At 47.6% G+C, this 11,947-nt stretch overlaps 1 protein-coding gene across 3 annotated transcripts; it reads left to right on the forward strand.

The window, feature by feature from the left end:
- Positions 1 to 1,989: 1,989 nt before the first annotated feature.
- On the forward strand, positions 1,990 to 5,660 carry LOC100052638 (granzyme B). Of its 3 annotated transcripts, none has more exons than XM_014734180.3 (5): positions 1,990 to 2,223; positions 3,292 to 3,439; positions 3,945 to 4,080; positions 4,285 to 4,542; positions 5,190 to 5,660. In XM_014734180.3, the coding sequence occupies exons 1-5, from the start codon at positions 2,169 to 2,171 to the stop codon at positions 5,460 to 5,462; spliced, it is 870 nt and encodes a 289-aa protein (XP_014589666.2). In that variant the 5' UTR covers positions 1,990 to 2,168; the 3' UTR covers positions 5,463 to 5,660. The 3 variants fall into 3 exon arrangements, with proteins under 3 accessions (XP_014589666.2, XP_070129908.1, XP_070129899.1); XM_070273798.1 differs by lacking the exon at positions 1,990 to 2,223 and adding an exon at positions 2,811 to 2,949; XM_070273807.1 differs by lacking the exon at positions 4,285 to 4,542 and having other exon boundaries at positions 2,021 to 2,223.
- Positions 5,661 to 11,947: the final 6,287 nt, after the last annotated feature.

Consider the following 11,947-nt stretch of genomic DNA (forward strand, 5'->3'; position numbering starts at 1 on the left):
CCACAGATGAATGGATAAATTGTAATATATGCATACAAAGGAATATTATTTACCTTTAAAAAGAATGAACATTGATACATGCCACATCTTGGGTGGACCTCAAAATCATTATGCTAAAAGAGAGAACCCAGATATAACAGGTCAAATACCACTTGATTCCTTTTATATGAAGTATCCAGAATATGTAAATCCACAGAGATGGAAAGAAGATTATAGGCTGCCAGGGGGCGGGGCCGGGGGTGGGAGAGGGAGGAGGGAAAGTGATTCGGTACTCACTGTGCTGTGGAGCCACAGCTTACCGGGTACGGTTGGTTGTTCTTCTGGGTGATGAAAAATTTTCAAAACTAGGGAGAGGTGGTAGTTGCTCAATATTTTGAATGCACTAAATGCCACTGAGTTGTATTTTAAAATAATTAACTGTATGTTATGTGAATTTCACCTCAATTTTTAATACAGGCTCATAGAGTTACGTTTAGCATAACTCCCTTTGAATTTTAAAATACGCAGATATACACGAGAGAAAAAAATGTTAGATCATACTTCAAAACATTAAAGATGATTGTCAATGAGTGATGGGAAATCAGGTAATTTTAATTGTTTCTTCTTCACTTAAATTATTTTTAAAATTTTCCAACAAGGTTACGAAACTGTTGCATGTTGAATTCTTTAGTATCTGGGAAAGAAATACTATAGTGATATTGACTACCAGATTTTTAAGAGCATGAGGAAGATGCTTAAATTGTAGAGTTAAATGAGGATAGAAGAAAACTGTACTGTATATATAATATGATCCCAATTATTTAAAATGCACTGCTCATGGTAACAGGCTCTCTGTGGGAGAGAGGAAAATGAGAGGCATTGTTCCTTTCTACTTTCCATATTTTCATAACGAACATTTATTACCACTATAATCAGAAAAGTGATTTTATTTTTAAAATGTCAACTACTGGCTAAGCTAGGTGCAACAAGGTAGAGGTTTGATAAATGTACTTGGTTTGATAAGGAGAATATTTACACTGGAATCATGGATTTTGATACAGAATATTCCTCATAGAAAAATTGTAAAGTAGAGGAAATGCACAGAGGGAAACAAATCAGCAGGCCCTAAACACTCAGATATGCTTAGTTGTTCTCTGAACAGGATTGGGCTTGGGCTGTTTAGAAACAACAGTCCTTCATTTCCATCAGAGTGAGATCATCAGCAGAGTTTGTTGAACAAATGTGAGTCTATTATGTGCCAGGCTATAGAAGTCAGAAATATAGTCATCTGAACTTCCTTTGGGGACTCAGCCCTTTCCCAGTCTTAGTCCATGTGGTTTGGCTGGGACTGACTCCAGCCTACCCAAAGGAAATTGACCTAGGCTTGAGTCAATTAGTGGGCTAAATTCCTAGGGTCATAACGATTTGTTAATTTAGGCCAATAAAGGTCAAGTGCAGGTCTTTAGTTAAAGACATGGACAAGACAGATGGACTCTATCACTCTGAGCATTTGTAACTTAAAAAGAGATGTTAAAAATCCCCTAGGAAACGAAGCTGTGATGATGAATGGGTTGCTACATGGATTTGGTAGATGGTGGCCATGCTTTCTTCTCATCTTGTGCATCCCTCTGCTATGGCCCTTCCCATACTGTGCTCTGGTCACTGATGCTTCTCTCTCCTCCACCAGACAGACAGCTCTCTAAAAGAAGGAGACACATCCCCACTATGTTTGGTCACGGCACAGAGAAGGGTCCAAACACACATCTGCTAAACAAATCATCCTGATGGACTTAGCAACATGGAAATGAGGTATTGGTGGTTCTATCACTAGGGACTCAGGTTTCTGGGGCTCCAATACCTCTACTGGCCGATACCACAGCACACGGTCTCCACTTTGTACCCTTGGGTTCCTGCTCTAGGCTGCAACAAGTGGTCCACCCTGAGTCATCCACTGTGGGTTCTCATGTGGTCACTGTATGATTCTCACACAACCACCCAGAGGACGTCATCAGGCAGAAGGAATGGGGGCGGGGAAGCTTTCATAGAAAGCCATCCCTGATGAAACACCACACAAGCACAGGGGCACTTGAGGTCACTGAGACCACCTGTACTTCCCTCCTTTACTCAGGGATAAAAGAGAGCAAGCAGGAAGCACCAGCCTCCACAACCTTGGCAACCTTCCTGGAAAGATGCAGCCTCTCCTGTTCCTGCTGGCGTTTTTACTATCCCCTGGGCCAGAGGCAGGTAAGTGACCATCCCAGCCCTCTGATGCCCAACCTCTCCCTCCGAAACACAGTGGGCTCAGATCTCCTGCCCCTTCAGCACATCCCTGATCCATCCATCCACCAGCAGCATTCTGAATCCCAGCTCCCATGCCACCTCAGAATCCCAAGTATGATGCTGGAGAAGCTACCAGCAGGAATGGCAGGGCAGAAGGCTGTTCTCAAGAAGAGCCAGTGGGTGCTATTCCCTCCCTAGGCCCTACATTTGCCATCTGCAAAGTGGAACTTAACTGGAAGTGCATGGTAGAGGGAGGGAAACTGGAAAAGAGAAAATAATCAATTCCCCTGCAGAGGGTAGAGTGGGCCTGGCCTCCAGGTCTGGGATGACACAGATGCTCCCCTCAGTGTCTGCTTAGGAGAGAAGTCTGAGCTGTGCAGACCACGGAGTTGGTGGGACCACTATCCCCAGAGGACTGCTGGTGCTTTGCTCAGTCACAAGGCACCTCAGTCCCTTCTCCAGCTCTGCTTTTCTTCCCAGACCTTTAGCAGCTCCCTTCTTTCCAGGATGGAGCCACTGTTTGCGGACCTGAACTTCTCTGCTTCCAGAATCCCGCAAGCACTGGCCCTACAAACTCTCCTTCAGGCCCATTGGGGGTCATTCCTTCATGCAGCCAACAAACAGCTTTTGGGCACCCACTATGCATCAGGCCATGGGAAACAGGCTATGACAACATCTAGATCCCTAAATGTAAGTCCTGGCCACTGGAAAGCAGCATTATCCCAGACATCACAGGACAACAGGGCCTTAGAAAGGCTCTTGAAACAAAGCAAAGTCAGGAGAGGAATTTTCAGGAGCCTCTAGGACTTTGCTATCCTTAAGACGCATATGCTCACCTCCATTATCTGTGGAGGACACATTCACAGGCCAGCCTGCTCCTCTTCCTTTTTCTAGAGGGAAAGCCCTACCCCAGCCCCTCTCAAATCCAGGCCATCTTGGGCTCCCAGATGCCCAGCAGTCCTGAGCCGTCAAGGTGACACATGCCTGGTGGACTCACTGGGTGCGCACAAGTAGACGAGACTTTTCCTTCAGGGGAGATCATCGGGGGACATGAGGCCTGGCCCCACTCTCGCCCCTACATGGCATTTGTTCAAATTCTGGTTGAAGAAAAATGGAAGAGCTGCGGAGGTGTCCTCCTGCGACGGGACATTGTTCTGACAGCTGCTCACTGCTGGGGAAGGTGAGCGGACAAAGACAGCTGACACTTCCTGAGACCCCAACAGGGACCACTGTCCTCTGCCAAGGACCTGCAGCCCAGGGTAGCTCCCCTGGCTCCTGGGAACTCAAGGGCATGAGAGGTCATCAGAGGAGCCATCTGAGGGAATGCCTGGGTGATGGAAAGTGAGAATAGGACAGGTAAGCTTTGGGGTCAAAGGGTCAGAGGTGAGAGCTAGTGGCCCAGTTGAGAAGAGAGACCACCCTGGTCAAATGAAGCAGCTGTGGAGGATGAAACCATGCACTAGGGTCAAAAGGCAAATGCAGAGTCCTTTCACAATATTGCCTGAGGGCTGAGAAAGCTCCCAGAATCCCCCCTCAGAGTCACCCACTGCCCAGTACTCCTGTTGTTTTGATTTCTCCTTTCTGAAGCCCTGCCCTGCCCTAGGTGTCCCCTGCCATTCTTGGCTCCTGGGGTGGATCTCCTGTGACTCCATGCCCCTCACATCCCCACCCTGCTTTCTGTGTAGCTCAATCAAGGTGACCCTGGGGGCCCACAACATCCAGAAGCAGGAGAGGACCCAGCAGGTCATCTCTGTGAAGGAAGCCATTCCCCACCCAGACTATAATTCTAAGAAGATAGCCAACGACATCATGATACTAAAGGTAAGGGAACCGCCCTGCTGCTCTTGCTGTCCTGGGTCCAGATGGCTTCCACTCCCACTGGGACCTCTCCTTTCCCTCCTTCCTATCCTGACCACCTGACTAGTCCCAGTGGCTCAGGGGAGAGGGAAGTCAGTGCAGACCCATCGCGGTGTCCAGGCCCAGGAGGCCAGTGGCTGAGCTGGACTTTCTTGCCTTTCTCATCAGCTGGATAGAAAGGCCAAGCTGTCTGAAGCTGTGCAGCCCCTCAGCCTGCCCAGGGGCACAGCCCAGGTGAGGCCTGGAGAGGTGTGCAGTGTGGCGGGCTGGGGGAGAGTCGCCCCAAATGGCAGAGGGTCAGACACCCTGCAGGAGGTGGAACTGACCGTGCAGCAGGACTGGGTGTGCGAATACTACTTTCACAATTACAACAGTACCACTCAGCTGTGTGTGGGGGACACGAAGGAAAAGAAGTCTTCCTATAAGGTGAGACTGGGCACCTACCTAGCTTGGCTCTTGGGAGAGAAGTGTTTTGGGACTTTCAAACCCAAGCAGTAGGAACTCATTCACCCCTTAGACTCTGATCTTTCTCCTGAGAAGAGAAGGGGGGAGAAGCCAGAATGGGGAGTCACAGGGCTTCTGGTAGCTTACCAGGGCCCTGTGATGCATCCAAAAATGATGCTCCATTCGAAACATGAATTTGCAACACTCTGCCCCACGTCGAGCACAGGTGTTAGAAAACTGCTCCCTGGGTGTGCAGCAGTCAAACCAGGTGTCTCCTCAGAGCTGGCTCCCATCTTGGTTAAATGGCTCACCCTCCACGCTGAGTGTCAGCCTCACCTGCCCGCTTCCATGTTCTTAAACGGTAGATGGAAGCACAGTTCCACAGCGCCGTCATGGGAGAGGATCTCAGACCTCGGGGAGGAGAGGGAGCAGTCCCCTGAGTAAAATGAAGTCCTGACAATGTCCAGGCTCAGGACTGGGCAGCTGAGGGTCCCACAGGGACCTGCCCTGCTCTCTGATCTGCCACATGGAGGCCACACCAGGCGGCCTTCACTGAGAGTGTGCTTGGGATGCAGGTGGGCAGGACCTAGGGGAGCACGGACTCAATCCTCCCCACTCTCTTTCCACAGGGGGACTCCGGGGGCCCTCTCATGTGTAAGAACATGATTCAGGGCATTGTCTCCTATGGACGAAGAGGCGGGATTCCTCCAGGGGCCTTCACCAAAGTCTCAAGTTTTCTGCCCTGGATAAAGAAAACCAGAAGGGGCCGGCCCCATGGTGGAGTGGCTAACTTCCTGCGCTCCACTGCGGTGGCCCAAGGTTTTGCCCATTCACATCCTGGGCGTGGACATGGCACGGCAAAACATACCATGCTGAGGCGACATCCCACGTGCCACAACTAGAAGGATCCACAACTAAGAATATACAACTATGTACCAGGAGGCTTTGGAGAGGAAAAAAAAGGAAAAAACTAAAATCTTTAAAAAAAATAAAAAAGAAAACCATGAAAAGCCTCTAACTGTAAGAACCAACCTACCTTCTCTGGAGCTGATCCATAATGACACCAGCAACTAAATAAATGTCTCTGAGCTGAGCGGGAAGGGCTGGTTTCTTGTTTATTCATTGACCCGCATTCACAGGCACCTATTCTGTGCTTAGAAGGCCAATGACACAAATCTTCTGTTTTCTGCTTCCTCCTCTTCCACGTCCCACCACCACCCCCAAACCTCATGCAAAGCTGTTCCTCAGCTCCTTCTGACCCATACCTTTCTCTGGGCCTGCCCTTCTGCCAGGGCTGCAGCTGAACACCATCAGGGGAAAACATGAGCCTCTCTGGTCCTGGGGCTCAGGGTGAACTTCTTACCTGCTTCCCTGTGTTAGATGGCAGCGAGGAAGGGGGATGACACCATGGGTCCCGGACACCAAGGAGGCAAGCCTGGGGCTACAGCTCAACGGCATAGCTACCTACGCTGGGGAGGGCAGAGGCTGCCTGAGCAGAACAGTTCTCTCCCACAGCCAGGGAACTGACGTGGAGTCAGGGTGGGTCTCTGGAGAAGCTCCTCGTTCTCACCCAGCCTGAGTTTCCTCCCTGCCCTACTGTGACCTTTGGGCGCAGCTTGCCCTCCAGTCTCCTGGCTGCCCCTTCTTCTCCCTCCCTGCTTTTCACTGAGAGTTCTCAGAGTCCACCAATTCTTGTCCCCTCCACACAAGCCTGATCTGAGTTGGGCACTTCTTTATAGCCCTATTGCCTAAGACACCTGGAGGCCCATGTGGTTCCAGCAGGGCCTCTCTCCTGAGATGCCAGCCCATCTCATGCCCTGTCCTAGAGGGCTACAAGGGACCATGATTGTGCTGGCAACAGGCGGGGTCCATGGAGGACACAGCAGACAGGTTGTCTCTCCAGAACCCCTGCCCCATCTCTCACTTGGCAAGGCCAGCTCAACCCCTCACATCCAGCCCAGTGTCCCCCAATGTGCTCAGGGTGCATTGGCCACCTGGTCACTTGATAACCTGAGTCCCTTTCAGCCTGTCCCTCTTATTCACTGCTGACCTCTAGGCTAAGACCCCTCACTGGCCACCTAGTCTGTCTCAGCCTTTTGAGTTAGCCCTACCCTCTCTGCAGTAGGACTGGAAAGCACCATTTTTCCATCAATAAACAAACACACCCTGATTGAGGTCCTATGTGCCCAGCAATAGTGATTCACAGTGGACCTAATACAGACTCTGTCATCTGAACCCGAGGGCACTGACAGTGTGAGTTTCGCCCAAGTCATGTAACTCTCTCTCCTTCCTCACATGAGTGCTCATGGCCTAGATCTTGTGGGAAATCCATAGGAATAAAGTACTTGCATTGTGTTTCTATTGCTGATCATAGTCCATGTGAGCGTGAGCACGTGTGACTCTAGGACAGCAGGCGTGGGATTTGGAAATGACAGCAGTCATTTAGTTTCTAGGGGTGAAGTCCCCACACTCTGTCCACTGGAGCCTTGTCTTCACCTAGAGGAGAGGGCAGCCCGTAGGGAAGCAGAAGGGCAGCGAGGGCAGCCTTACCTTCATTTGCCTCAAAAGTGGGAGGTAGGAACGTCATTGCATAGATTCACATGGTAGGAAAAACTGTATTACGTATTTGCTTGAAGGCAACTAGAGTCAGACTCTAAACACCCATCCAACTGGACTGGTGGGAAACGTGATCCCTTTGGTTACTGTACCTCCTGCCTGCACAGAATCAGGGAGGTTCACACGCTCTGGAAAACTGGAGAAAGGCCTCTCCTCTTAGGGCCACCATGGTTACCGGTGCATCCATAGGTTCCAGACCACCCAGATTTTTTTACTTTAGGAAGTTTTTGGCTGGAGTCAGCACATAGAGTTTGGGATCCTTTGCTGAATGAGAATCTCCCTGTGTTGGGCTCAGCTCAGGAAACACCCCAAGCACCCATCTCTCCAAGGGCTGGCTGCTCATATGGGGCACGACCTGGGAGCTGAGCATACGTTCCAGCTCTGAGCTCCTGCTCCAAACACACACAGCACTACCCTCTCACGACAAGGAGTATGTACTCTGGGATCATGTAACCCTCACAGGCATGGCCTTTCCCACCTTGTTGTGCACAAAGCAGGCAGCAACACAATGTCTTCATGACTGCGGGCAATTTCACAAGGGCAGAGCAGTGAAGACACGCAGCTTCTGATCTGGAGCTGAAAAACTATCTCTGTATATAAGACATACTAAGAACCTGGATCCTTGATGGAAAAAGACAAGAAGGAAAATGCCAAAAGCAAAACAAAAATAATATTTAAAAAAGTAGCCCAGACACATGCATATTGAGTTTAGATATCACATTTACTTGAGGAAATGGTTCTGTGGTTTTCATACAAGTTTGAGGACCCTGCTGCAGGTCCTCCTCCTGTGAGAGATGAGGGAGGGACACAGTCCCAGGAGGGGGCAGTGGCCGACTGAAGGGACCACAGAGTTAGAACAGAGCCTGGACTGAGCCCAGGCACCCTGACAGCCAGGCCAGCAAGAGCCCTGACATGTTGTCTAACCCCTGCCCCGTGATGACTTCCTGGCATCCCTGAACAAGAGCTGAGCTTCTGCTCAGACCCCTCCCTGGAGAGGAAACCTCTGGGCTGCTGCACAGCCATTCTGTGACAAGGATTCCAACACCTGGCTTGGTGAGCTGAAGTCTGCTCAGGGGTCATTTGGATGGGGGTGGGTGAGCACCCTAATCATGCTGATTCCTTCAAATCTCCTTTGTCTGTGGAAGTGTCCCCTGCCCCAGCCCTGTCTTTGAGGAAACAATCCTTCTGTTCCTCAAGTACCTCTGTAAAGAAAATTTAAATATAAATCAATAAGATATTTCTGCCATGACCTCAAGGAAATGCCTTTACTCACCCAAACCCACCCCCATCACCCCTCCTTCCCTCCAGACCCACAAGAAGAGCCCAGTCCCATGATGGCAGGGAGAGAACCGCCAAGCCAGCTCCTCGGGGAGAGAGGCCCAAAGGAAAGTGAAATCTTGCTAATTTCTTTTGGGATTTGTCTCGGGATGACTCTGCCTTCCTGCCCACCACCATAGTTCTGCCGGTTCCCTCTTTGTGGACTTACAGAACTCACAGGGTTGATTTCCTGTCTTGCTATCCCACCCAACACTGCTTTTGTCCAACAAACACATTCACCATAAAAGAAATGCAGCCACTGGTTCCTTTTTCATCATAGGCCTATTGCTAGACTACATTCCTCATCCACAGACTCAGGAAGCTCAATGAACCTCGGGGAGGGCAAAGAAAACAACATCTAAGCATATAATAGTCAAAAAAAGAAAGATAGGGGCCCGCCCACTGGTGTAGCAGCTAAGTTCATGCACTCTGTTTTGGTGGCCCAGAGTTCGCGGATTTGGATCCTTGCATGGACCGACCCACTGCTTATGAAGCTGTGCTATGGCAGGTGTCCCACATAGAAAAAATGCAAGAGGACAAGCACAGATGCTGGCTCGGGACTAATCCTCTTCAGGAAAAAAAAAAAATCAAAGATAAGGAGCAAAGACTGAAAGTTGACAGACAGGAAAGCAATATACGCTACTTTAAGAGAAAAACCAATAAGAGTAACAACGAGCTCCCATCAGAAACCACAGAAGTCAGAAGACACTGTGATGACATTTCTAAATAGTTGAAAGGAAAAGGCAACCTACATCTGAGTTCTATCTTCAGTGAATACACTATTTAAAAATGAAGGCAAAGTAAAGACATTTTCAGACAAACAATTGTACGAGAATTTGTTGCCATCGGACCTGCACTGCAAGAAAGACTAAAAGCAGTTCCTCAGGCTGAAGGGACACGATCCCCATTGCAGGCACGAAGGACAAAAGAGGAATAAACGTGTAAGATGTGACCAAATATAAAAGACCTTATATAAATTTCTTTCAAAGATGAATGACTATTAAGGCAAAAATGCTTTAGGATTTATGGAATATAGTAGCCAAATGGATGACAAAAATAACTCAAAGGGTGGGAGGGAGGATAAATGGAAATACATTACTCCAGTGTTCTTACATGAAGTGGTATAACATTAATTCAAAGTAGACTGTGGTATGTGAAGGAGCCATATAGCAATCCTAGTGTAACCACTAAAATATTATATACAGATCTAAACAGAAGCTGATAAAGAACACAAAATGAGATACCACAAAAGGAGGCAGTAAAAGAAGGAGAAAGGCACAAAAAATCAATTACACAAGTAGAAATCAAATAACAATATGATATTCTTCAACCTACCCCTATCAGTGGTTGCATTAAATGTAAGCAGATTAAACAGTCCAACTAAAGGGCAGAGATTGTCAGTGTGGATAAAGAGTGCAAGACCCATTGTGTGCTGTGTACAGGAGATATTCAAATATAAAGACATGGATAGGATGAGAGTAAAATGATGGAAGAAAAAATAAAGACATATCCTGCAACACCAATCCAAAGAAAACGGCCTTGCCCATGGAGTGTGCTCTCTAATTTTACAATTTGTGGCCACTTATGAGATGAAATAGAGTGTCTTGGTAGAACTTTTATTTCCATTTTTTTCCATATTTTATTTCCATTTCTCTTAATCTGAGTGAGCTGAGACTCTTCATTATGTTTTAATTATATTTTACTGTGAACTGTCTTGTCTTTTGCTCATTCTTCTATCAGGTTCTGGATCTTTTTCTTCTGAATTTTCAGAGTTCTTTATCTATTAGATAGATTAGCTCTTTAATTGTGGTATATGTTACAATAGCTTTTTTTCCAAGTTCGCTGTCTGTATTTTGAATTTTCTTACAGTGCTTTGTGACAGACAAATTTAAAAAGTTTTTTATTTATCTATTGTAGTTTGTTTATCAATCTTTTCTTTTAATGTTCCTAGATTTAGAGTCATTGCTAGGAAGGCTTTCCCCTTTCTAAGTTTATAAAGGAATTTACCCATGTTTATTTCTAGTGCATGCATGGTATTACTTTTTATACTTGAATCTCTTATCTGTTTGGAGTTTATGCTGGTGGTTTGTGTGAAATGTGATTCCAACTTAATCTCTTAGCAAATCACTACCTAGTTGAGCCAGAATCATTTATTAAAAAGTCCGTCATTTCCCCAATGATTAGAAATGCCCCCTTATGAAAAAGTACATTTCCATATGTACTTGGGAATGTTTCTGGATTTTCCATTCTGTTTGATTGGTCTCTCTGTCTGTTCATGAGTCAGTACCTGTCTGTTTTCAGCAAAGAAGTTTTCTAAGATATTCTTAATATCATTAGGCTTAATATGTTTACTTATTTGATTAATCCCCACATAGATTTATATAACAAATATATCGCATCCTCATCGTTCCCTTTGTGGGTCCCCTCCTTGTACCATGTATGCTCTGGCATTCTACATCAGTAGCACCTTTGTGCCAAAGCCCACCTCTCCCTAATCAGCCTGCTCTGACAAATGGCACCAGCCTGCCCCTCGTCTGTCTCCCCACTTGAGCTCTGATACCACCTACTAGGCCAGCCCCTGGTGTGAACACCCTGCTCACCCCGCCTGGGCATCCACTCCCTGCACTGGGCTGCCATCCTCACCTCACAGGTGTTCTGACACCCCAAGCTGTACTGCCCAGTGCAGGGTGTCCGAGCCAACGTGAGGTGACGAGGGTGTCCACTCAGGAGGTAGGCCTGGCATGAGCACTTTCCCCACCCCAAACAGGCACGACTTGGACACCTCCCTCTGGTTCACTGTGGCTCCCCTGCCAGGCTCACCATTGACATTGTCCTTTGTTTCTCTAGCCAAGGTTCTATTGCTTTTTAAGAGAATTGAGATCAACATGTTTAGAACCAACAGTATTATCAATTCCATGACTCACTCCTCTTTTTCCATCATGGGGAGATAATCAAGAGAACTCGCTTAGAGAATGTAGCAGGATATCAGAAATGTCATTCTCCAGTCAGTGGTGTGAGAATACTGCTTTCGCTCCCTGGCATCCGTTCCCATTTCACGTGGTATCAGTAATTCATTGAGGAGAATAACTTAGGGGGGGAATCAACACTCTTCCATTCTCAGGACACAGGATTAGGAGAAAGCAGACTCCAGCCAATCAAAGGCTGTGACCTGGGCTTAGACAGATCAGAGCCTCTGACCAACTCTACACACACCAAGAGTAGCGTGACAGATTGTGCTTTGCTGGGACGGCCTCTGTATATCTCCCATCCCACAGGCTCTTCCTAAAGGACTGCAACCCTCCTCCCACTCACAGGCTGGGTTTTTGATCTTTCCTAATTAATTGGGGCCAGGGGTGTCTTTTTATTGTCCCAAGCAGTGAAATATGGTAGAATGGATGCATTATGACATCAAAGTCTAGGTAATAAAAAGAACACAGCTTCTGCTTGGCTTGCT

This window comes from Equus caballus, chromosome 1, assembly GCF_041296265.1.
Source record: "Equus caballus isolate H_3958 breed thoroughbred chromosome 1, TB-T2T, whole genome shotgun sequence".
Lineage (NCBI taxonomy): Eukaryota > Metazoa > Chordata > Mammalia > Perissodactyla > Equidae > Equus > Equus caballus.